Genomic DNA, 26,239 nt, shown 5'->3' on the forward strand with positions numbered 1-26,239 from the left:
CTGTGACAGTATCAAAGTCTGAATTGAGTTCATAGTGATGAAATAATTGCCACCAAGCGAGCATTGCTGAAATGGATTTGTGGGTGTTTATTTGGCTTGTTTTATCTGCGCCTTTGTCAGCTCTAATAATTGCCCATTAAAATGGAGCCTGGATGTGTGCCTGGCATGACAAAAATGGCATAAATGAACATGTAAATGGTGATGACAGTGATTGCAATCTGTACTGGTGGAGTGGACATGGGAAAACATTGAGCAATTAAATTGGCACATTTGCTAGGTTGACCAAATTGGTACAAATTACAGTAAATGAAGTAATTTGATCAAAATAACACTGCAGAGCATTAGAAAAGGTTACTTTCACATTGTGTGGGCCATTGTCTTTGTTGAATATATTTTTGTGCTGTGCATTCCTATTTTCAGATTAGTATAGGCCTAGGGAGTAGGGACAGATCCATCTAGTGACACCTGTTTTTTCTCTGGAGGGAATTACACAAAGGCAGGACATAAAGGGAAATTAAGAATAAGAGTGATGTGTGATATGGTCAAGTGTAATAACGCATTGGCTTTATATTAGTCACTTTGCCACCATTCAGTAATAAGGACTTTTTAATAGTACTGTACAATAATAAATTCAATAAAATAGTAAGTAATAATACATTTATTGCAAACTTTCCACATGCACAAATGCTTAGTAATTCTTGCTCACAAGGTAATAGATTATAATACATTTACACAATATGATTGTATGGGGATTACTTTGTGTGCTCTCAAGTTTCACTGAAAAGTAAAACAATGTATCAATATAGTAGCCTAATGCAGCATATTATCTATTATAAACTGGGTGGTTCGAGCCCTGAATGCTGATTGGCTGACAGCCGTGGTATACCAGGGGTACAACAAAACATTTATTTTTACTGCTCTAATTACATTGGTTACCAGTTTATAATAGCAATAAGGCAACTCGGGGCTTATTGCTTAATTATACCATAATTATTGATTGATATAATCAAACTCATAAGATCGTTTTTCCAAGTTTATGATCTTAATTTTCCTAATTCTCAAATTCTATTCTACTCTATTCTATTCTGTTCTACTCTATTCCAACTCTGGATGTTTGTGAGAATGAGAAGAAAGGATCCAGCTGTAAACAAGTAGAGAATTACTGGGGTATTCATGATCCTCGTGTCAAAGAGATTTCTGTAGGCTACACAAAACCAAACCAGTCGCTCCTAAACTCAGGTTTCAGATCAGTTTAGCGTTTCACCCCCAACAACTGAGAATTTGTGGACGCTAAACTGATCCTAGATCTGTGCCCAGTGGCAAAATTCTACCGGAGACCCCAGTCAGCCAGCGACCCACCCTCTTGTCGCCCATTCCTTGCATTTTCCTCTTAGACAAGCCAGCTGGCTGCGGCGCACGCGCTGTGCGCAGAGGAGGCCATGTTAAAGTTACAGTGAAGTCAGGCTGTGATTTTTTCTGACGACGTATGTTTATATTGTATGTTTGTCGTTATTTGTGGTGTCAGTGTCCCAACAACTATAACGACTGGATAAGGAAACCGGGGACCTAAAAATGGCTTCCACTTTCGACCTTTCAAGGCGAAATCCGCAAGAGGATTTCGAGCTTATACAGAGAATTGGAAGCGGGACCTACGGAGATGTATACAAGGTAAAAAGGGATTTTAGCTATACATTGTCTTATTTTTTGATAAACCATTCATATGCTACCAATAAAGACATTGTTATTGGCAACCTGACTACAATGTAGGAACTTGGAGTAGCCTTCAGGAGTTTAGCCATTCGGGCAACAACTTGTCAACAGTGGTTGTTGAACTAGTTTATCCAAGCTGTTAGCATGTTTACCAACTCGCTACAAATGTGTTCCAGTTCACAAAGGAATTCTACCGATTCTTGTAATAAATGCATACGTATCCCGGTGAAATTCCACGAACGATATTGTTACAATGTTTCAATTTGCTTTCACAGTGTTGTCATCGCTATGCCTAGCCCAATAATGGACTAAAGGAGCACGTTACTGCTTATAGTCAAAATACCTTACATGTTCTGTTTCTTCTTCTATGGTATATTGGCGATCGCACAATGTAATGTGCATCCCGCCACCTTCTGTACGGGATGGAAACAGGATTCCCCCTCAAAAACGACCCAAAAATAAATACATAAACTAAACTAAATCAAACAACTTTTCTGTAAAAAAATAAAACAGATCTGATCGCTACACAGGCTCAAGGGCAACCTGGGAGGGCGGGTCTTCCGGCGCCAGTACCCCATGCAAGTCCCAAAATATTTTCTGCCCCACATACAATGTCCAGTTTCTTAGACTTCTTTGAGACTTGTGCCATACAGTTCATAACTATGGCAATGAATGCCATGAAATCGACCTTTTTAACACACATGGTATCTTTTGACTAGCAGCAAATATTTACTACAGGCCACTATCATATCTTCACTAGCGTCACTTGTTTTCTCAATTATTTGAATCGCCTCCGCATAGGAGATTCGATTGGCCGCTATAACATTTGCTACCTCAATCTCCTTCACCCTTACAGGGCACGCTAGGAACTCGGGATCATGATCCCCACCACAATTGCAACACCGCCGTCCTTCTACACACCGTTCTTCAGTGTACTCTGTCCATTTGCACCTCACTTGAAACATGGCCAAATCCTGTACAATTCTTACACTGCAATGCTTTGGGGAGAAAGCTCTTACAGCGTATCTTACACAACCACGCTTCTCATGCTTGGTATTTGCTCTATATAAAAAAGCAACATAACCGACAGACTTTCTTATTTTTCTCCATTCACCAAACGTGTCAGACGCCGGGCACCAACCACACCAGGAATTCCCTTCAGGTGTTCGACCTGAACATCCGTCGTCACCCCTGAGATGACTCCTTTGATGGGTGGTCTACTCCGAAGTTCAAAACACAAAACTTCTGTTGTCCGGATTCTTTTGCAATCTTCCTCTGTTCTTCAGAAATACAATAATCAAAATAAGACCACCCCTGGTCACCCAATTTTCAACACCTCAAACGGGTCTCCCACATATGCGTCCTTACTCAACAAACGCATCCCAACAAAAAGCGATTCATTATCATTCATACACATCCTCCAATTTTAGACAATTTCCTTTTTGTTCCAGTTTTTGATACTATTGTTTTCCATTCAGAACATTCGTCTTCACCAACTTTGCTTGATGCGCTGCTTGATTCGACCTCAGCAACCACTTCCGCCATCTTTCCTTCCTCCGTCCCCTCCCACATGTTCTGTTGAGCCCTTTAGACCCCAATAGAATTCTAGAATGCTGCTGTAGATTACTGAGAATTTTCAAGATAAAGCTCATTTTTTCACACATTTCAAACAAACCGACATAGCTAAAAAACAAAGAACAAATGACAATTACAAGTTAACTTAGTTTTAAAGAGCACAACCTCTTCTTTAATACACTATATATAATACGAAAGTATGTGGACACCCATTCAAATTAGTGGATTTGGCTATTTCAGCCACACCCGTTGCTGACTGGTGTATAAAATCGAGCACACAGCCATGGGATCTCCATAGACAAACATTGGCAGTAGAATGGCCTTATTGAAGAGCTCAGTGACTTTCAACGTGGCACCGTCATAGGATGCCACCTTTCCAACAAGTCAGTTTGTCAAATTTCTGCCCTGCTAGAGCTGCCCCGATCAACTATAAGTGCTGTTATTGTGAAGTGGAAACGTCTAGGAGCAGCAACAGCTCAGCCGCGAAACGCGTTCTCTGGAGTGATGAATCACGCTTCACCATCTGGCAGTCCGACGGACGAATCTGGGTTTGGCGGATACCAGGAGAACGCTACCTGGCCAAATGCATAGTGCCAACTGTACAGTTTGGTGGAGGAGGAATAATGGTGAGGGACTGTTTTTTATGGTTCGGGTTAGGCCCCTTAGTTCCAGTGAAGGTAAATCTTAACGCTCATTTTGTCTTCCATTGTGTAAAGACACTATCAAAAAACTATTAACGCTCAACACAACAAAAAACCATAGAGTATTTAAATTGTAGTAAATTACTCACTTAAAATGTACCAAGAATAATATATTATACTTGTAAATATTATTATTAACAAAATGTGACCAGAGGACAATATTCAGAAAGTAAAAAACAAAACACCCAAAGTAGGCTATTTGATTGACAACGATTCCTACTTCTGTAACAATGTGAAAATTCAAAACTATTCAGAGACTATTTCAAAATGTAGGTAATCTCTGTAGAAATAGTAGCCTACAATTCAGTGAATGGAACAAGTATTAGATAGAGACCGATAAAGAGAGAAGATACACAACACAACAACTGTTCAGAGACAATAAAAGATTTGTAGGAGAAATTCATATTTCACACTGTCACTTTAATATTTGCTTTTAGCCTATAACATGTCATGGAACTTCTGGAAGCACTACCCCATCCTGCTTAGTGGCACAGAACACATAGATAACCCAAAAGAGATTTCTACACTCTTTGCCCTGCGTCCACTCCAGATGCACACCACTCCCTCACTTGCGCCCTTCAAACTTCACCTGCTTTCAAATTAGTTACAGCTCGGTCCTCTTCCTACCACTGTAGCCATCACAAAGTGGATGCACAAGCTGCATTTCGAATGCCTTCAAGGACCAGCGCCTGCGGTTTCTGGGAAGGGGCCCTTGCCATTTATGATGGCAATGTTGAGCATCCCCCAAAACACATACTTCCACCATTCTCTGCCTGTGCGTCTAACATTGTAATAGCTACTCAGTTGGTCAAGATGGTCAACCCCGCCCATTTTCTTGTTGTAGTGCATTACAAGCTCTGGAACAGATAGAAGTTCCTACCACTTTTAAAAACAACTCTAAAACCCCTACCACTGTCACTTTAGTCCTAGGCTGTGTGACAGTGACAAATAGCCTCCCATTCCACCCACCCACACACACACTCACTCTCTCTTGCTCTCTCTCTCTGTCCTCCAATCAACTCTTGCTTTCTTGCCTGACAGACTAACTACAGAGTTTGCCAATGTTAGCTGATTAGTTACAAAGCTGGCACAATTTCCAAATGAATTGCATCGTTAGAACAGGACAAAACAACCAACTTATTAGCTGGCTATGTAAACAAATATCCAACTCATCATATGAGCTCTGCTGCGCGGGCATCTACTACCCTAACACGACAGCTAAGCTGTCAAATAATAGGAAAACGAGGCAATGTATAGCCTATGAATATCTGCACCTAGAAAACATGACAAACCATAACCAAAGCCCAACAGATAAACACAAATTACTCTAGCCTTCATTTCGGTGGCTAGTTTTCGTGAGCGCAGGCCAAATTTACCGCTACACACAACTTTTCTTGCCTGACAGACGTACTAGTTAGCTAGCTACCTATAGCAAGCAGCTTGGGCCATTTCCATATGAATTACATCGGTAGAAACAAGACAAAACAACCAACTAGTTAGCTGACTATATACAGCTTAACACTGCAACTATTTCAATGAGACAGAGAGCGTTCATTCGAGCTTCACCGCTGATGTGCTCGTCTGTACCAACCTAGTTATTATGACATGACAGGATTTGCTAATCTGTGAGCCATTTCCAAAGTTTCACAGCATCAAACATCGACAACACTAAACCTATATCTGCTGTTTACTTATTTCACTCACTTCGACATCATCGCTTTCAAAGTGCAAGGACGTGTGCGAATCCGTATCACCAACCAACATAGATATTGCCTCTTTCACAGTGAAAGGTTGTGTCTGCTTCGGTGCTGTCATTTTTAATAATGAAGTAAAAAAAAGAAACGTTGAAAGTCAAATGACAACTTACCCTGTTTATGGCTGACGACAACAGCCATGCGAATACGACAACAGGTTGTTAGCAAGTTAATGTTGCGATATTGACACAGATATTATTGTTAGAAAAACAAGGCAGTTCACAGCCACTAGTAATTTAAAGAAAGGCCGTCGACGGCCGCTATTGGTTCTAAAGGGATTTATTAAAGGCAAATTGGTTCTTGAAGCTAAAACAGCCAAATACTCCATCTAAATGTGAATCGATTCTCAATTGTGGTATTGTTCTAGAAACATAAATCCCTCTACTTTCATATCACATCAAAATAATTTCACAAATGCAAAATACACACTTACTGTTATAACCGTTTTTAACACAGTTGCAGCAGATATTATTTTTCAATGACAACACATTTGTGGCGTCCGTCTTCCATTTAAACACAGGTGTTCGGAGACGCAGATAGCTAATTAGCATAGGTAGTACACTCTGTCTTTCTTATCTTTTCGTAAACAAGCACTGTAAAATGAAAATATGGCCTTGTGGGAACCCTAACCTTTAAAGGTGTGTATCAATATATATATATATATATATATATATATATATATATATCTCGCTGATATGAAAGATAAGGAACTGAGAGTCATGATCAAGGGCTATGCTCTCCCCTATTATATTTATCAATGTACAGTATATCTCAAGATGGACAGGAAAAGTAGTCTACAGATGATGACTTTAGTTTTCCTATTGTTACATTAACAGTAGCCTATCTTTAACAAATGTTATTTTCAGGCCCAAGAAAACAATAGCTCAAGGGGCTCCCAAAGATGAAAATGCTGGCTTACACGGTTAAGGGTTTCTCAGTTTTAACTTATTACAGTTGAAGTCGGAAGTTTACATACACTTAGGTTGGAGTCATTAAAACTCGTTTTTCAACCACTCCACATTTCTTGTTAACAAACTATAGTTTTGGCAAGTCGGTTAGGACATCTACTTTGTGCACGACACAAGTAATTTTTCCAACAATTGTTTACAGACAGATTATTTCACTTATAATTCACTGTATCACAATTCAAGTGGGTCAGAAGTTTACATACACTAAGTTGACTGTGCCTTTAAACAGCTTGGAAAATTCCAGAAAATGATATCATGGCTTTAGAAGCTTCTGATGGGCTGATTGACATATTTTGAGTCAATTGGAGGTGTACCTGTGGATGTATTTCAAGGCCTACCTTCAAACTCAGTTCCTCTTTGCTTGACATCATGGGAAAATCAAAAGAAATCAGCCAAGACCTCAGAAAAAAAATTGTAGACCTCCACAAGTCTGGTTCATCCTTGGGAGCAATTTCCAAACGCCTGAAGGTACCGCGTTCATCTGTACAAACAATAGTACGCTAGTATAAACACCATGGGACTACACAGCCGTCATACCGCTCAGGAAGGAGACGCGTTCTGTCTCCTAGAGATGAACGTACTTTTGTGCGAAAAGTACAAATCAATCCCAGAACCACAGCAAAGGACCTTGTGAAGATGCTGGAGGAAACAGGTACAAAAGTATCTATATGCACAGTAAAACGAGTCCTATATATCGACATAACCTGAAAGGCCGCTCAGCAAGGAAGAATCCACTGAAGACTTTAGCTTACATAGTTAGGCCAGAATATGAGCTACTACACCAACATTACATCAGTGGCATCTTAGGCCCCCCTTTAATTTTAATTTTATTTCACCTTTATTTAACCAGGTAAGCCAGTTGAGAACAAGTTCTCATTTACAACTGCGACCTGGCCAAGATAAATCAAAGCAGTGCGATAAAAACAACAACAGAGTTACATATGGGGTAAAACAAAACATAAAGTCAAAAATACAACACAAAATATATATACAGTGTGTGCAAATGTAGCAAGTTATGGAGGTAAGGCAATAAATAGGCCATAGTGCAAAATAATTACAATGAGTATTAACACTGGAATGATAGATGTGCAAGAGATGATGTGCAAATAGAGATACTGGGGTGCAAATGTGCAAAATAAATAACAATATGGGGATAGTTGGGTGGGCTAATTTCAGATGGGCTGTGTACAGGTGCAGTGATTGGTAGGGTGCTCTGACAACTGATGCTTAAAGTTAGTGAGGGTGATAAGAGTCTCCAGGTTCAGAGTTTTTTGCAGTTCGTTCCAGTCATTGGCAGCAGAGAACTGGAAGGAATGGTGGCCAAAGGAGGTGTTGGCTTTGGGGATGACCAGTGAGTTATACCTGCTGGAGCGCATACTACGGGTGGGTGTTGCTATGGTGACCAATGAGCTAAGATAAGGCGGGGATTTGCCTAGCAGTGATTTATAGATGGCCTGGAGCCAGTGGGTTTGGCGACGAATATGTAGTGAGGACCCGCCAACAAGAGCGTACAGGTCACAGTGGTGGGTAGTATATGGGGCTTTGGTGACAAAACGATGGCACTGTGATAGACTACATCCAATTTGCTGAGTAGAGTGTTGGAGGCTATTTTGTAAATTACATCGCCGAAGTCCAGGATCGGTAGGATAGTCAGTTTTACGAGGGCATGTTTGGCAGCATGAGTGAAGGAGGCTTTGTTGCGAAATAGGAAGCCGATTCTAGATTTAACTTTGGATTGGAGATGCTTAATTAGAGTCTGGAAGGATAGTTTACAGTCTAACCAGACACCTAGGTAATTGTAGTTGTCCTCATACTCTAGGTCAGACCCGCCGAGAGTAGTGATTCTAGTCGGGTGGGCGGGTGCCAGCAGCGTTCGATTGAAGAGCATGCATTTAGTTTTACTAGTGTTTAAGAGCAGTTGGAGGCTACGGAAGGAGTGTTGTATGGCATTGAAGCTCGTTTGGAGGTTTGTTAACACAGTGTCCAATGAAGGGCCAGATGTATACAAAATGGTGTCGTCTGCGTAGAAGTGGATCTGAGTATCACCAGCAGCAAGAGCGACATCATTGATATACACAGAGAAAAGAGTCGGCCCAAGAATTGAACCCTGTGGCACCCCCATAGACTGCCATAGGTCCAGACAACAGGCCCTCCGATTTGAGACATTGAACTCTATCTGAGAAGTAGTTGGTGAACCAGGCGAGGCAGTCAATTGAGAAACCAAGGCTATTTAGTCTGCCAATAAGAATGTGGTGGTTGACAGAGTCGAAAGCCTTGGCCAGGTCGATGAATACGGCTGCACAGTACTGTCTATTATCGATCGCGGTTATAATATCGTTTAGCACCTTGAGCGTGGCTGAGGTGCACCCATGACCAGCTCGGAAACCGGATTGCATAGCGGAGAAGGTACAGTGTGAATCGAAATGGTCGGTGATCTGTTTGTTAACTTGGCTTTCAAATACTTTCGAAAGGCAGGGCAGGATATAGGTCTGTAACAGTTTGGATCTAGAGTGTCACCCCCTTTGAAGAGGGGGATGACCGCAGCAGCTTTCAAATCTCTGGGGATCTCAGACGTTACGAAAGAGAGGTTGACCAGGCTAGTAATAGGGGTTGCGACAATTTCGGCGGCTAATTTTAGAAAGAAAGGGTCCAGATTGTCTAGCCCAGATGATTTGTAGGGGTCCAGATTTTGCAGCTCTTTCAGAACATCAGCTGTCTGAATTTGTGTGAAGGAGAAGCGGGGGAGGGCATGGGCAAGTTGCAGCGGAGGGTGCAGAGCTGGTGACAGGGGTAGTGGTAGCCAGGTGGAAAGCATGGCCAGCCGTAGCAAAATGCTTGTTGAAATTCTCGATTATTGTAGATTTATCGGTGGTGATAGTGTTTCCTAGCCTCAGTGCAGTGGGCAGCTGGGAGGAGGTGCTCTTATTCTCCATGGACTTTACAGTGTCCCAAAACGTTTTGGAGTTAGTGCTACAGGATGCAAATTTCTGTTTGAAAAAGCTAGCCTTTGCTTTCCTAACTGCTTGTGTATATTGGTTCCTAACTTCCCTGAAAAGTTGCATATCGCGGGGGCTATTCGATGCTAATGCAGTATGCCACAGGATGTTTTTGTGCTGGTCAAGGGCAATCAAGTCTGAGGAGAACCAGGGGCTGTATCTGTTCTTAATTCTGCATTTTTTGAATGGGGCATGCTTATTTAAGATTGAGAGGAAAGCACTTTTAAAGAACAACCAGGCATCCTCTACTGATGGAATGAGATCGATATCCATCCAGGATACCTGGGCCAGGTCAATTAGGAAGGCCTGCTCGCTAAAGTGTTTTAGGGAGTGTTTGACAGTGATGAGGGGTGGTCGTTTGACCGCAGACCCGTTACGGACGCAGGCAATAAGGCAGTGATCACTGAGATCCTGGTTGAAGACAGTGGAGGTGTATTTAGAGGGTAAGTTAGTCAGGATGATATCTATAAGGGTGCCCATGTTTAGAGTTTTAGGGTTGTTCCTGGTAGGTTCCTTGATAATTTGTGTGAGATTGAGGGCATCTAGTTTGGATTGTAGGATGGCTGGGGTGTTAAGCATATTCCAGTTTAGATCACCAAGCAGTACGAACTCTGAGGATAGATGGGGGCCAGTCAATTCACATATGGTGTCCAGGGCACAGCTGGGGGCTTCCCCTACAGAGAATCCCTTTCTATTTTGAAGTAAGTTGGTCCATATCAGAAACCAGCTGTGTGGGTTTCACTTTAAGTAACCTACAGTACAGATTAAACAGGCCCTCTTGATTTACATTGTTCAATTCCTTGAACAATGGTTTCTTACTTTCTTTCATGAAATACTTAATAAATACTTAATAATTGGTGCTAACATGGGTAATTCTGTCATGACAGTTGGTGCAAGGTTATTAACAAGCTCTTAGAATAATACGCTAACTTCTTTATATCATCAGTTCCCACAGTGCCCCTAAATAAGAGCGATAAGGGAGATAGCCTATGCCATAATGAATATAGATTTTCTTTAGGTAGGCCTATCTCCCCAAAAGAGCACTACACATCAAAGATCTCGTGCATTTCCTTTTCCACACTATCTCTCTTGAAATGGGCCTAATTGTCTGTAGTATCCATTAGTGCCAAGTTAGGGACTACTTATTTCATGAGAAAAGCATGTGAAAGGAAGTCTTACTCAAAGGTACGGGAAAGGGAAGCAGTAGGATGAAAGCCCTTGTCATGTGACTGAAACTGAAAAACTAAGAAACAATTAGGCTATGTACATACTCTCTCTTTATCTTGTGCTCAACACAACTCATTGTCTTTGGGCCAGATACAATACTTCCTACCTTATCCATTATAATATACCTTATTATTTTCCCTGTTTCCTCCCTCAAACTATAGTAAGGTCCGAAATGATTGACACCCTTGATAAAGGTGAGAGAAAATGACTGTATCCTGGGTCCTGGGACCCTTGTTAAGGTCAACGGCATCATGAACTTTACCCAGTACCAGGACATTTTATACAAAACCCTGGTTGCTTCTACCAGGAGGCTGAAACTTGGCCGCAAGTGGATTTTCCAGCAAGAAAATAACCCCAAGCACACATCAAAATCCACAAAGAAATGGCCATCTCAGTCTCCGGACTTGAAACCCATTGAAAACCTGTGGTTTTAATTAAAGAGCAGTCCATAAACGCAGACGAAGGATATCAATGATCTGGAATGATTCTGTAAGGAGGAATGATCTAAGCTCCCTCCCAATGTGTTCTCCAACTCATAAAACATTTTAGAAAAAGGTTTATTTTGCCCTTATTCTCGCAAGGTGAGGTATTGAAAAGAAGGGTGTCAATAATTTTGACCCCTACCTTTTTGAGAAAAACTATATTACTTGTTAAACAAAATCCCTTTCTCTGAGCAATTGTATTAGTATAAAATAATATAAATTGCATACAATATAGTTTAGGATTTTATTATTTATTTTATACAGTCAACTTTGCTAAATTTTATGATCAATCATTTCAGATCCCACTGTATGTCTAAAAGTGCCAATTGAGTTGATCACCAAAAAATTTTGAAGTGCATTTTATTGTAAAAGCATTGACAAAACCCAGTTGATGGACATTTTTGAAAACTGCCTAGAAAGACTTGCTGTTCAGAATGCAGAAATAATGAAAGCCATAATTATTCCATTTATCTGTTTTCTTTGCCTATACCCTGCAGCCAATTTCATAGCTGCTGGGTTGTTTTCAGTCATCACCATTATCTCTGCAAGTGAGAACCTTTGCTCTCATGGGAATGTACCCTACCTATATGCATTCACATTCCTGAAAACATTTGCATGAATGCAATACCAAGATTATTATGGAGGCCCGGGAAGGCTTTGTAATGATGATAGCTGCAATATGACAGCATTTTGCACTCCATGGAAAAATGTCCCCTAGGTACAGATCTAGGATCAGCTGCCTAACACCCAATCCTAACCTTAACCATTAGTGAGGAAAATGCTAAACTGACCCAAGATCTGATTCTAGGGACAACTTCACCCTACTCCTGTGGCTGCATTTGGCTTCATAGAATTCCTCATCGTCTATCATCCTTGACTTTAAGATAACATTTTTGCATGTGAAAGAATGTTAACGAAATGTCTGAGTTCCTCCAATGTTTTTTTTGTGTGTAGGAGGACTTGGCTTTTCCAGACAGTGTGCAACTTGGTAACACCACTTCACTTGAAGTGTGTCATACTGTCGTAAGAATGACGTAACAAGTACAGTAATAATATAATAACTATGAATAATATGCCATAGCATTGTCAGGAACGTTATTGTCATATGCTGAGACAAAAGTCGCTCTGGATAAGAGCGTCTGCTAAATGACTAAAATGTAATGTAAATGTATTTACCCATCGAGAGCTTGGGACTGTTATGTTCTATCTGCAAAAAGATGATTCTGAGATAATTGGCTTTAACGCGCCGAAACCTCATTGGTTTGAATGGTGTCAGCAATTTTGATCTTGTATTCTTTTGAACTTAACAACATGCATTGGAGTATTTAGGTAGAGAACATTGAACAGAACAAGGCTATGTCAAATAACTCAATTTGGACAAAAATGCAAATAGAACATTATAGTCCCAAGCTCTCGCTATGTCATGAAGATGATATAACAGGGTAAATTCTTACATGTTATTGTAATGGACGCCATAGCAGTTGTTTGCTAACAAATGGCTTATACTTATAGCTAGGGCTGGGCGATATGGCCAAAATATCATATCACTGTATTTTTCAAGTTTTTGACAGTATTTTATGTTTTTGAATAATAGAAGTTCTACATTTGCTTTAGGAGTAGTGCGTGACCCTAGGGTGGCAACACATACATTCTAAGTGATTTCATTCTGATTGTTTTATACTGTTCAATTCAACTTCAACCAAAAATAATTTCCTGCATTTCCATCAATTTCTGCATTTCCTGCACGCATTTGAGATAATTTCCACACTGCCATGTAGGGCTGCACGATATGGGCAAAAAATACAAGGCCTTATTTTTAACCAAATGTTGCAATTGCGATTTGACTTTCAATTTAGATCGAAACACTTGGGTGAACTGTTGGAATCATGGAAATACACTGAACAAAAATATAAATGCAACTTGGATAAAAACGTCTGCTAAATGGCATATTATTATATTATAACATTCAACAATTTCAAAGATTCTACTGAGTTACAGTTCATATAAGGAAATCAGTCAATTTAAATACATACATTAGGCCCTAATCTATGGATTTCAAATGACTGGGAATACAGATATGCATACTTTAAAAAACAAAGGTAGGGGCGTGGATCAGAGAACCAATCAGTATCTGATGTGACCACCATTTGCCTCATGCAGCGCGACACATATCCTTCGCATAGAGTTGATTAGGCTGTTGATTGTGGCCTGTGGAATGTTGTCCCACTCCTCTTCTGGCTGTGTGACGTTGCTGGATATTGGCGGAAACTAGAACACTCTGTCGTACACGCCGATCCAGAGCATCCCAAACATGCTCAATGGGTGACATGTCTGGTGAGTATGCAGGCCATGGAAGAACTGGAACATTTTCAGCTTCCAGGAATTGTGTACAGATCCTTGCGACATTGGGCCGTGCATTAATATGCTGAAACATGAGGTGATGGCGGCGGATGAATGGCATGACAATGGGCCTCAGGATCTCGTCACGGTATCTCTGTGCATTCAAATTGCTATGAATAAAATGCAATTGTGTTGGTTGTCCATAGCTTGTGCCTGCCCATACCATAACCCCTGTTCACAATGTTGACATCAGCAAGCCGCTCGGCCACATGACACTACACGCTGTCTGCCATCTGCCCGGTACAGTTGAAACGGGGATTAATCTGTGAAGAGCACAATTCTCCAGCGTGCCAGTGGCCATTGAAGTTTAGAATTTGCCCACTGAATTCGGTTATGACGCCGAACAGCAGTCAGGTTAAGACCCGAGTTTCATCAGCTGTCCGGGTGGCTGGTCTCAGATGGTCCCGCAGCTGAAGAAGCCGGATATGGAGGTCCTGGGCCTGCGTGGTTACATGTGGTCTGCAGTTGTGAGGCAAGTTGGACGTACTGCCAAATTCTCTAAAACGACGTTGGAGGCTGCTTATGGCAGAGAAATTAACATTTAATTCTCTCGGAACAGCTCTGGTGAACATTCCTGCAGTCAGCATGTCAATTGCATGCTCCCTCAAAACATGAGACATCTGTGGCATTGTGTTGTGTGACAGAAATGCACATTTTAGAGTGGCCTTTTATTGTCCCCAGCACAAGGTGCACCTGTGTAATGATCATGCTGTTTACTCAGCTTATTCATATGCCACACCTGTCAGGTGGATACATTCTATTGGCAAAGGAGAAATGCTCACCAACGGATGTAAACAAATTTGTGTAAAACATTTGCGAGAAATAAGCTTTTTGTGCGTATGGAACATTTCTGGGATTTCAACTAATGAAAATGCCAGGGAGGAATTATTGTGACAGGGTAGGAACCAAAGTGACGGTCAGTGTTTCCTAGGGGACCCTATAATCTTTGGCTACATTAAATGTTTTTTCATGTAGCCAACATATTCATGCTTCGCCTATTCCGCTTTGATTTAGAAGATACTGTTGCACAAACAACATGCTGATTTAGGCCTACACCAGCACTGGTATCAGGTTATATTAGTTTGCTATGTTTGCTCTGACTCAGTACATTTATTAGCTAGCTAGCCCGCTAACTAGCGATTAGCATTAGTGGCTGCATTGACCATGCAGACTGAACGCAAGTGTCTCGTGGTCAAGCAACACCAAATGCGCTCCTTGAGTGGCATGGGGCGGGGCTAGGTGTGTGTGGAAATTGGCATGGAGAGAACAGAAAGGGATGACTCAAGTAGCGGTGTAAACTATAAAAATGGACGTTACATAGGGCATATCACATTTAACAAACCAAACATTCAAATACCGTTATAGAAGGTAAAGTAAAAACCCATACCGGTCCGTGCAGCAATAGCGGTATATAGTAAAATACAGTATACCGCCCAACCCTACTTATAGCTGTGTCTCTCTACTATGACATTCTTATGACTGTGTCATGACAGTGTTATAGCATGGTCATGATAGTAAGTGTTAACTGTTATTGTAATGAACACCATAGCAGTCGTTAACAAATGACTTAAAGTCCAGTTAGCAGATAATGGACCCTAACAGACATTTATGTAGTTGGTGTGATGGTCCCGTTGAGGTTGAACTAATATACATGGGTTTGAACAACTTTTATCATAGAAATTATTTGTTAGTTTACATTTGTACAATTTATGCTCCCTGCATATAAAAGCCATGAAGACTTCAACGCAAGATCGTAATTTCTATGACTCACACGGTGGAGGAACATATTGCCTGTAGTCTACTGTACTGTGGTAAGCTATAAGTGGCACTTCACTTTTTAATATGGAAAACAGCTGTGGGGATTTTTCTACAATATAGCAGTTATATGTGGAAATATGTATTTGAGTCAATATTAGCAAGCCAGAAGCTGATGAAACCAAGTGGATTCTCTCCTCCCTCTCTCCCCAGATTTAGCTTGTGGCTATCACTGTCTAGCTGGCTAGGTTTAGGATATTTACTAGCCCATACCAGTGACAAACTTAGCTATGTTATGGACATATAGCAGTACACAAAATCTAGCTCACTTATTTTGCCAGCTAGAAAGAAATAGCCACAAATTGATTTAGAAAAGGAGGAAGAGGATAGCTAGCTATAGCATGCTAACGTTAGCAGCTGCCCCTTCAACAAGAAGCAACTGTGACAACATTGATCCTAAGATGATTTAAAAAAAAACTAATCCACAATCCACCCCTCCAAAGAAAGCATGACTCTCAGGCTTCTCCGTAAATCCACCAGATCCGCGATCGGATCCATGGCTAAAGTGTTGCATTTCAGTTTAGGCCGCACCTGGCAGGCTGTATAGATAACTCCCCCGGAGCCACAGAATGGCTGAATTACCGCAACATGCAGCCCCTATGAACATCTTGAAAACTTGCTCTATACAGTAACAGTGACCTCCGTTGCGGCCAAAATTACTATTTCCCGTAGGCTTGTACTGTCTATAGCAATGATCACCAACCTTTTCTGAGTCAAGATCACTTTGGCAGTTAAAAAAGCAAGCCGAGATCTACAGTTCAAATATTTTTTTAAACATGACTTCAAAAAATGTACACCTTTGCAACATTAATAAAAACAGTTCTGTAGGAATTAAGTTTGTGCAGTAGGCCATATATGCTGTATTGGCTATGTACTTGGTCTGACAATATTGGTATTTTTATTTATTTAACAACAAAAAAAATATATTTTTACTCCCCAATTTCGTCAATGTCCCATCGCTGCAACTCCTGTACGGACTCGGGAGAGGCGAATGTCGAGAGCCGTGCGTCCTCTGAAACGCAACCCCGCCAAGCCGTATTGTTTCTTGACACAATGCACGCTTAACCCGGAAGCCAGCCGCACTAATGTGTCGGAGGAAACACCGTACACCTGGCGACCGTGTCAGTGTGCATGTGCCCGGCCCGCCACAGGAGCTGCTACAGCGCGATGGGACAAGGACATCCTGGCCGGCCAAACCCTCCCCTAACCCGGACGGCGCTGGGCCAATTGTGCGTCGCCTCATGGCTGCGACACAGCCCGGTATCGAACCAGAATCTGTAGTGACCCAGCTTTAGACTGCTGCTCCACTCGGGAGGCCCAGAACAATATTGTTCTTGTAAGACAATATTATATTTCAAAACTCAAGCTTTGATAACAACATAGATCAGTTGTTGTATCACTTGCAAGGCACAGCTGAGCATAAATGGAAATAATTCGCTTTTTTATTTTACTGGACTGATGGTACCTGCATCTGATGGTCAGTCTCAGCGGAGGGAGGGAGAGAGCAGCAGAGGGTCTGCATCTCACTGTCCCTGCTCTCTCCTTTCCTCTGCTGAGACTTGACCAGAGAGGGGACACCGTCCTCCCGCTCCTTTTAAATAGCTGAACTGCCTGTTTGGACAGTACGTCAGGCTTGGGTCGGGTTGTTTTGATAGTTCTGCGGCTTCTACGTGTCTAGAAAATGGTTTTGTATTGATTTCAACAATCTGAGGAAGCCCAATTGTCCGGGGAGGGAGTGTGTCAGTGTGGAGTTGGGGGATAGAAAGAGGAAAAATGGAGGGGAGGAGGGAGGCAGAGAGATAAATCGAGAGAGAAGCAGAGAAAAAGCGAGTGAGAATGAGAGGGGAAGCGGGAATGGGAGAGAGAGAAAGTGGACAAGAGACATATAGTGAGATGGAGAGTGGGGGTCTAAAAGAAATATGGTGATGCTGCATATTTGCGTCGCAGCCCTGGTTTGAGTGGAATTTGTCCATTCTCTTTCTAAGGGCTGTGTTGGTTAACTGGGAAATTGATTGTGTAAGCAGATCTCCTCAGACAGAGCTAGGCCTACTTCAAACTCAATATCCTTGTTAGAATACTTAAATGCATCCTTCCTTGTTTCCTTGAGGTAATCAACAGATCTATAAGTGATAGGATAGATGAAAGCAAGGTTACCACCCCATTACTTTCACTGATCCAACCAATTCCGATCTGTGATTACTTTAAGAAAGGGAGGAGGGAAGGATGCATTTGAAGTATTCCAACAGGGCCATTGATTTTCCTGGGTTTCAGGAAGTACTGCATTTCATGTGCTACCTCACCTTTCAGGGGTGTATTCACTAGAAACCAAACAGAAGAAAACAAATGAAACGAGGAGGGACCTACCTGAATTTGTCCAATAGAAACTCTCGTTGCGGAACATTTTGCTACGGTTTGCTACGGTGTTCACTGAATACACCCCAGGTTCAGCTCAACCGGAACTCTTTGAAGTTTGGGGCTGAACTTTGAATAGACATTGACTGGATGGGGTCCAGAAGCAGCCATTGTGTAGAGAGAGTGTAGTGAAGAGCCTACTTGGCATCCAGTCATCTCAGTCCATTTAAGCCGTCCGGAGGCACGGCTATGGGAGGGATGAGTTTGATTAGGTGATTAACACTTTAGCTTACTAATCCTCTTCAGCCTTGTTGGCCTGCCTTCTTTACAACACGTACTACTCTCTCTCTCTCTCTCTCTCTCTCTCTCTCTCTTTCTGTCTGTCTTTGTCTCTCTCTTTCGCACTCTCTTTTCATCTCATTCTGTCTCTCTTTCTGTCTCTCTTTCTCTGCCTCTCCCGTTCTCTCTTCTCTTCCTCCTAGCCTATTAAATACTAAACTGATACCTATTCAGTCTGTTGAGATCGCTCTCTCACTTCTCTCTCCTCTATTTCTCTCTCGCCATGAATCTCTCAGTAGGCCTACATATCTCTTGGTACGTCTTTCTCATGGTATGAGAATAAAATCAATGTCAATACAAAGCATCTATTTTACAGTATCAATGAACTGCCTTTGTATTAAAAGCCTGTTGCGAAATACAAGGCACCAATGTTATTTTCCTCAACAACCCATTAATGCTGTCACCCAATCCTTTTACACTTGGAATTTTTCATCAATAGTCCAACAACTGGCCCATTGTCCCTTCCTGTAACGCTATCATAGCGCCGAGATTGGAATCTCCTCATGCGTACTAACCGGACCTCACGACCCTGACTTTCAACACCTCTGGCTCTGCTAGATCGTCGGCAATGCTTTATTTGAAGGGTACCTACGTAAGGCCTTCATAACGCATTCATAACCCATACATAACACATTCATAAGGGGTACACTACCAGTCAAAAGTTTGGACACACCTACTCATTCAAGGGTTTTTCTTTATTTTTACTATTTTTTACATTGTAGAATAATAGTGAAGACATCAAAACTATGAAATAACACATATGGAATCATGTAGTAAACTAAAACGTGTTAAACAAATCAAAATATATTTTATATTTGAGATTCTTCAAATAGCCACCCTTTGCCTTGATGACAGCTTTGCACACTCTTGGCATTCTCTCAACCAGCTTCATGAGGAATGCTTTTCCAACAGTCTTGGAGTTCCCACATATGCTGAGCACTTGTTGGCTGCTTTTCCTTCACTATGCGGTCCAACTCATCCCAAGCCATCTCAATTGGGTTGAGGTCGGGGGATTGTGGAGGCCAGGTCATCTGATGCAGCACTCCATCACTCTCCTTCTTGGTAAAATAGCCCTTACACAGCCTGGAGGTGTGTTGGGTCATTGTCCTGTAGAAAAACAAATGATAGTCCCACTAAGCCCAAACCAGATGGGATGGTGTATCGCTGGAGAATGCTGTGGTAGCTTTGCTGGCTAAGTGTGCCTTGAATTCTAAATAAATCACAGCACCCCCACAACATAACACCTCTTCCTCCATGGTTTACGGTGGGAAATACACATGCGGAGATCATCCGTTCACCCGCACCGCGTCTCACAAAAACACGGCGGTTGGAACCAAAAATCTCAATTTTGGACTCCAGACCAAAGGACAAATTTCCACCGGTCTAATTGCTCGTGTTTCTTGGCCCAAGCAGGTCTCTTCTTATTATTGGTGTCCTTTAGTAGTGGTTTCTTTGCAGCAATTCGACTATGAAGGCCTGATTCACGCAGTCCCCTCTGAACAGTTGATGTTGAGATGTGTCTGTTACTTGAACTCTGTGAAGCATTTATTTGGGCTGTAATTTCTGAGGCTGGTATCTCTAATGAATGTATCCTCTGCAGCAGAGGTAACTCTGGGTCTTCCATTCCTGTGGGGGTCCTCATGAGAGCCAGTTTCATCATAGCGCTTGATGGTTTTTGCGACTGCACTTGAAGAAACGTTCAAAGTTGAAATGTTCCGTATTGACTGACCTTCATGTCTTGAAGTAATGATGGACTGTCGTTTCTCTTTGCTTATTTGAGCTGTTCTTGCCATAATATGGACTTGGTCTTTTACCAAATATGGCTATCTTCTGTATTACCCCCCCCCCCCCACCTGTTAATTGAAATGCATTCCAGGTGACTACCTCATGAAGCTGGTTGAGAGAATGCCAAGAGTGTGCAAAGCTGTCATCAAGGCAAAGGGTGGCTATATTGAAGAATCTCAAAAAATATATATATTTTGATTTGTTTAACACTTTTGGTTACTACATGATTCCATATGTGTTATTTCATAGTTTTGATGTCTTCACTATTATTCTATAATGTAGAAAATAGTACAAAATAAAGAAAAACACTTGAATGAGTAGGTGTGTCTAAACTTTTGACTGGTACTGTATATTTCAGATTTTTTTTTTAAAAATAACTGCTTTAAAATAGCCTTACACTTTGTTTAAATGTGTCGTCATAAAGCCTAGCTACATAAGGTTGTCATAAACACAACTTAATTGACATTAGGTTACAAGTTGACAAATGATGTCACATAACCAGATTCTGTCTGGTATGAAGCACAAGACCCTAAACCCGTCTCCTTATTTTGTGCTTGAATGACATGCTTATGACACCTCTGTAGGCATTATAAAGGAGCTTTCAAATAATTAATAAATATTTATAACGTTACAGAATGGCGTTAATGGTCAGACACTGAAATCACACTAGACTGTCCTTCACAGGCGTTTTGTATGAACTTGTATCCACATCCTGGCATCGTCTAAAACACTCTATTCAGGAGTCAAATGCTTAGAATAATAAAAGGCCTCATTTTCTGACTTGGCACCCTTTCGGTCCTCTATCTACCCCTTTTGTGTCTTTGTGGCTATGGTTAGCAGTAGGGATGTGCATCTTTCCCTTTCAAGAGGATTCGATACATATCTAGATACATGGACTCTGAAACGATACATTTTAGTTTGAATTGATTAGGTGCGATTTGGTTTGATTAGATGAACAAATCAATGCGATACGATTCGATGCACTAACATTGGTTGCATAAACGTTCATTTTCCGTTCTAAATTCAAATCTGCTGCTGTGCTGGGCATCTAAGCTGGATCTGTCTGAGCTGACCTCTCTCTGTCTGTCTGTCTCTCTATGTGTGAGTGTGTGTGAGTGTGTGTGTGTGAGTGTGTGTGAGTGTGTGTGAGAGAATTATATACACGTGTATGTAGGCACCTGTGCTGAGCCATAAGGGAAACGGGGCATCTACCACCCCACTATCAGATAAGGGCGGCAATGTTTGCTTTTTGTCCCTCCACTTTTGATCTTTAATCGCTGTCACCTACTAATTAATTTCTAATTTTTGCAGATTCAAAGTGTTTGAGCTAGTAATGTAATCAATATTTATCTTTGAAAAAATTCGATGACATAGCCAATGAATATATAGCACAACTTTGGATTTCACCCCCCATCTCAAAATCAGATGGTTCAGACCGTTTGGAAGTTTTCTGTCCTCATTATGAAATTATCAACTTTACCCTGTGTATCTAAAAAATGACCATATACACTGATTGTTTAAAGCAAAACTACCAAAACTATTGCTGATGGTAAACCTGAACAATCGAAAATGAAATGTAATGTAGCCTAAGCCCAGATCAGCAGGTAGGCTATAGCCTTGAGCCAGATGAGACGATTCTCAGGCGGTAGCTTAGGCTACTTTATTCCGGTAAAACACCATTTGTCACAAAATATTAGGTATTTTCGGAAGGTAGAAAGAAAGTAATATGAGCAAAACATTTTTGTGAACCGGCGACTCGTAACGTTTGAATTGATTTTATGACCGATTTATGCTACATTTGGATCAGTTTGGGGACCTGGGGACATTTGAACCGGGACCAATGCGTATTGCTGAATTGTTACATCCCTAATTAGCAGTTGATTTTGTCCTTGATCTACGGTCAGTTTCTTGTTGCATCCTAAATAATTATCAGGTCATTAATATGCAATTCCCATTATATGTATAATATATGCCTTTTAGCAGATGCTTTTATCCAAAGTGTCGTACAGTCATGCCCGCATACATTTTGCATATGGGTGGTCCCAGGAATCGAACCCATTATCCTGGCGTTGCAAGCGCTATGCTCTACAAACTGAGTTACAGAGGACCACAACATTGTTTAACATTGCATTAACATGACTGACAAGTAGCCTAAATGGAGACCTGTAAAACAAAGTGAAACGTAAAGAGGGCCTGAGGAGGATGCATGTTCAGATAGAAATGTACTGTGTAGAACATGTTTGATTATCTGTCATGTGCATTAGAATTGTCAGCTCTATTCATTCTATTTCTATCTGCAATGTTCAGAATGTTTCAGAACCCTGAATACACTACCACTCTATGGCTACGCCCAAGCGTGCTTCTAATCGTTGACCTCTCCGTACCCCCACTCTCACCGAGGTGTCACCCAAAGGTGTGAGAGGCTGGACACTGAGAGGTTTTCTCACTTTTGAACCCTGTGGTTTGGAAAGCTGAGGAAATCCTCTCTGTCAGCTCTTAGCGTACCTGTTCTTCAGTAGTCTTAAAAACCCGACCCTAAGCAACAGTGATTAGGATCTGGTTTCAATGATGGACTCTTTAGGTATAGATTAACTACGTCACTGCCTACGTCACTACCTTATCCGCTCGAATAAAATACAAAATAGTAGCTAGCAAGATGGAGATCACAGAGGTTATTTCTAATGAGTGCATTTTGGAAGTGGCTAGTTTGCTTTAGCTACCGTCACTAAAACCACTGCAAAGGTTTTGCCTGCAAACTTTGGTTTCAAATTGCGACGTTCTGGCATGTCTACCTCGTGATTTGTTGGGAGAGTTGTCTGTCTGAAGAGAACCCACCCTGGAAATTTGCCAAAAGACTCCGTCCTTGAAACCAGACCCTAGTCACTGTTGCCAAGGGTTGGGTTTTTGAGAGTAGTTCCTCAGGCCTTGAAGTTTGAAGACATTACGCTAGCAACGTCAATATCGCCGGTTCAATTCCCGTAGTGATCACATGCACTTACTAAACTATAAGTTGCTTTGGATATAAAGCATCTGCTAGGTGACATGTTTTATTATAATATAAATATAATTCTGAGTGTCTGTCCAAAGTCAGAAGTACACTGTTGACATTAAACTGGCCTGGATTCTATTAAACCTGCATAAAAAATATTTGGCTGTATTTTGATTAAGATTTTGGTGGTTTGCATATTTCAGATGGGAGTCTACCTGGTATTTTGTAATGGTCGCTACGCAAAACCATACACCAGTTTTACTTGACTCAGCAAAATGGGTTAGTTCACCGAAATTACAAAATGACATATTGGTTTCCTTACCCTGTAAGTAGTCTATGGACAAGGTGTCTTGCTTTGGTTTCGTTTACCTGGCAACTGTCTCCAAATGCTAAGTCCAAATGCTAAGTCAATGCATGCAATTTTGTAATTTGGGTGAACTATCCCTTTAACACGTTAAATACTGCATGGATGCCTTCTCACAAGTTCAAAAGAGGTCTTCTCTTTGCTCACCATGAAAGATTAGCATTTAGCATTAGCTACCCCTATCTGTCATACTCCCTTTGTAAACAAAGCTACTGGATCAATGGCAGGTCTTGTTTCACTCAGACCAGGAAGTGAGTAGAATTCCACAGCAGACCATGAGCAGGCATGCGAGCACTGCTATGAGTAGGCATGCAGAAGGGAAATAGGGTCATTCTGTGTGAAAATTTAACAAATTGCCAAATATGTGATCAACATCTTTCCTCCAAAGGACATTTCTATTGATTACATTTCAGTAAATTTCACACCGTCATGGTCATTAGTTGCTCCATTTTCACATGAAATTACCCAATAAAGACAGGAGTTTCTGCCATGAGCATCCTCTTTTTAGTGTCCCTCCTGACATGTCTCTGATGTTTGAGTGTTGACGTTCAGGACTAGATTGATCAGACACAGAAAACATGTCTCACTGCATTTCTGCATTATATTTTCATCCGTTATTCTTACAAACAATGACAGTAATTACATCACACATTAAACACCACAAAACCCCTATAACTGACGACATCCAAAAGCAACACGGATACACATAAAGATAAAACATGAATCTATCTCCTTTGCTCTAAATTCAGTGAAATAAATGCTGCCCTGGTGCAAAGAAAAGGTTGCTCCAGATTCTGCTCTACAGTCGGTGAGAACCCTGTGGCCCCTGGGGCCCGTGTCGGGTTGGCCTATGTTGCGATTTATTTTCTCTGGCTGTAATTACCTGAGATGGCAGCCAAAGGCCCTGCTGTGCCCTGCACCTGTGCTGCCTGAGCTAGGCTGAGTGCATGGCACTGGGGCGGTGGAGAGTGGGGTCAGCGTTCCCAATGGTGGGGGGTAAAAGGCACGGGCAGCCTGCAGGGGGAAGGTTGGCAGAAGGAGTAGAGGTTGGGGTGGTTGTAGTTTTTAGACAGGTCTTAGTAAAGGTGTCATGGCCTGTCCCTTTAACCCTGTGATGGCGGTGGGTAATGATTTTGCCTCCAGCTGTACCTTGCACCTGTGTTGCCTTGGCTGAGTGGTAATGGAGTGGTTGGGGGGGAGGGGGGAGTGGGGTCAGTGCTCCAAATGGAGGGGAAAAGGGCATGGGCAGCCTGCAGGGGAAGGTTGGCAGAAGGAGTGGGGCTTGGAGTTCTTAGAGAAGTTGGAGTAGAAATAGGTGGGGGCCAGTCAGAGTAAAGGTTAGGTGACCTGTCTGCTTCTCCTCTTCTTCTTTGCCACTGTGACGGCGGTGGAAGGTTGGGTAATGTTGGTCGTGGAATGTTGCAGAGTGTGCGCTTGCAGTGGCATTTGCTGTTAGCTCATTTGCTTTAATCACTCGTTGACAGACTACGTAACATAAATGTTATCGTAACGTCTGTCAACAGACATTGTTCCAGTGCACTGGGTTTGCATCACTGGTTATGTCGAGGAATCACAATTTCGCGGGGCGTCCTTTGAATTATGGAATTGGAGGTGACATTTTGGCCCCTGAGACTTGCGGAGAAGGGGATGCAGCAACCAAAGACTTTCTGGCTCATACCTCTCCCCCAGAAACGAATCAAGTAGTTTACGTGATATTTTTGGTTCAGGGTTACTGAAATGATGTTCCGTTGAGACCTATAGAGTCTTGTTCTCTGCCCTTTGCAAGTGGCCCTTGACGATCAGAAATCTGAAAAGCCTGCATATGTGGATCAACATGACAGCGACTTGACATGACACCCCCTCACGGGCACTGGTCGATACCCGGTGGGCGGTTTCCCACGATCCTCAGCTCTCACCTCGGGGGGGGGGGGGGGGTGCTGGAGGTGGTCGTTGTACCTTACAGATGTTGGCATTTAACACACGGTAAGTGAGAATATGATTTGCCATTCTCTGAAATGAGATATCGACCTTCGGTAGAAGTGCCTGTAAACAAATCAAATCAAATACAATTGTATTTGCCACATGCACCGAATACAACAAGTGTAGACCTTACAGTGAAATGCTTACTTAAGTGTTAAGTAAAAAATAGATAAGTAAAAAATAGAAAATAATTAATGAGCAGCAGTAAAATAAAATAACAGTAGGGAGGCTATATACAGGGGGTACCGGCACAGAGTCAATGTGCGGCGGCACCGGTTAGTCGAGGCAATATATACAGTTGAAGTCGGAAGTTTACATACACTTAGGTTGGAGTCATTAAACCTTGTTTTTCAACCACTCCACAAATGTCTTCTTAACAAACTATAGTTTTGGCAAATGACACAAGTAATTTTTCCAACAATTGTTTACAGTTTATTTCACTTATAATTCACTGTATCACAATTCCAGTGGGTCAGAAGTTTACATACACTAAGTTGACTGTGCCTTTAAACAGCTTGGAAAATTCCAGAAAATGATGTCATGGCTTTAGAAGCTTCTGATAGGCTAATTGACATCATTTGAGTCAATTGGAGATGTACCTGTGGATGTATTTCAAGGCCTACCTTCAAACTCAGTGCCTCTTTGCTTGACATCATGGGAAAATCAAAAGAAATCAAAAAAATGTGTAGACCTCCACAAGTCTTGTTCATCCTTGGGAGCAATTTCCAAACGCCTGAAGGTACCACGTTCATCTGTACAAACAATAGTACGCAAGTATAAACACCATGGGACCACGCAGCCG

The 26,239-nt window shown here is 41.7% G+C and overlaps 1 protein-coding gene across 2 annotated transcripts in view; it reads left to right on the plus strand.

Moving 5' to 3' along the window:
* The first annotated feature begins 1,416 nt into the window (after positions 1–1,416).
* Positions 1,417–26,239, plus strand: part of LOC311131163 (mitogen-activated protein kinase kinase kinase kinase 3-like) — a 118,448-nt gene continuing 93,625 nt past the window's right edge. For both annotated transcript variants that reach the window (XM_084164006.1, XM_084164007.1), the window contains exon 1: positions 1,417–1,668. In XM_084164006.1, the coding sequence (XP_084020132.1) occupies positions 1,573–1,668 (96 nt within the window). In that variant the 5' untranslated portion in view covers positions 1,417–1,572. The remainder of the gene's footprint in view (positions 1,669–26,239) is intronic.

This window comes from Coregonus lavaretus (genome assembly GCF_964263955.1).
Source record: "Coregonus lavaretus genome assembly, chromosome: 6".
Lineage (NCBI taxonomy): Eukaryota > Metazoa > Chordata > Actinopteri > Salmoniformes > Salmonidae > Coregonus > Coregonus lavaretus.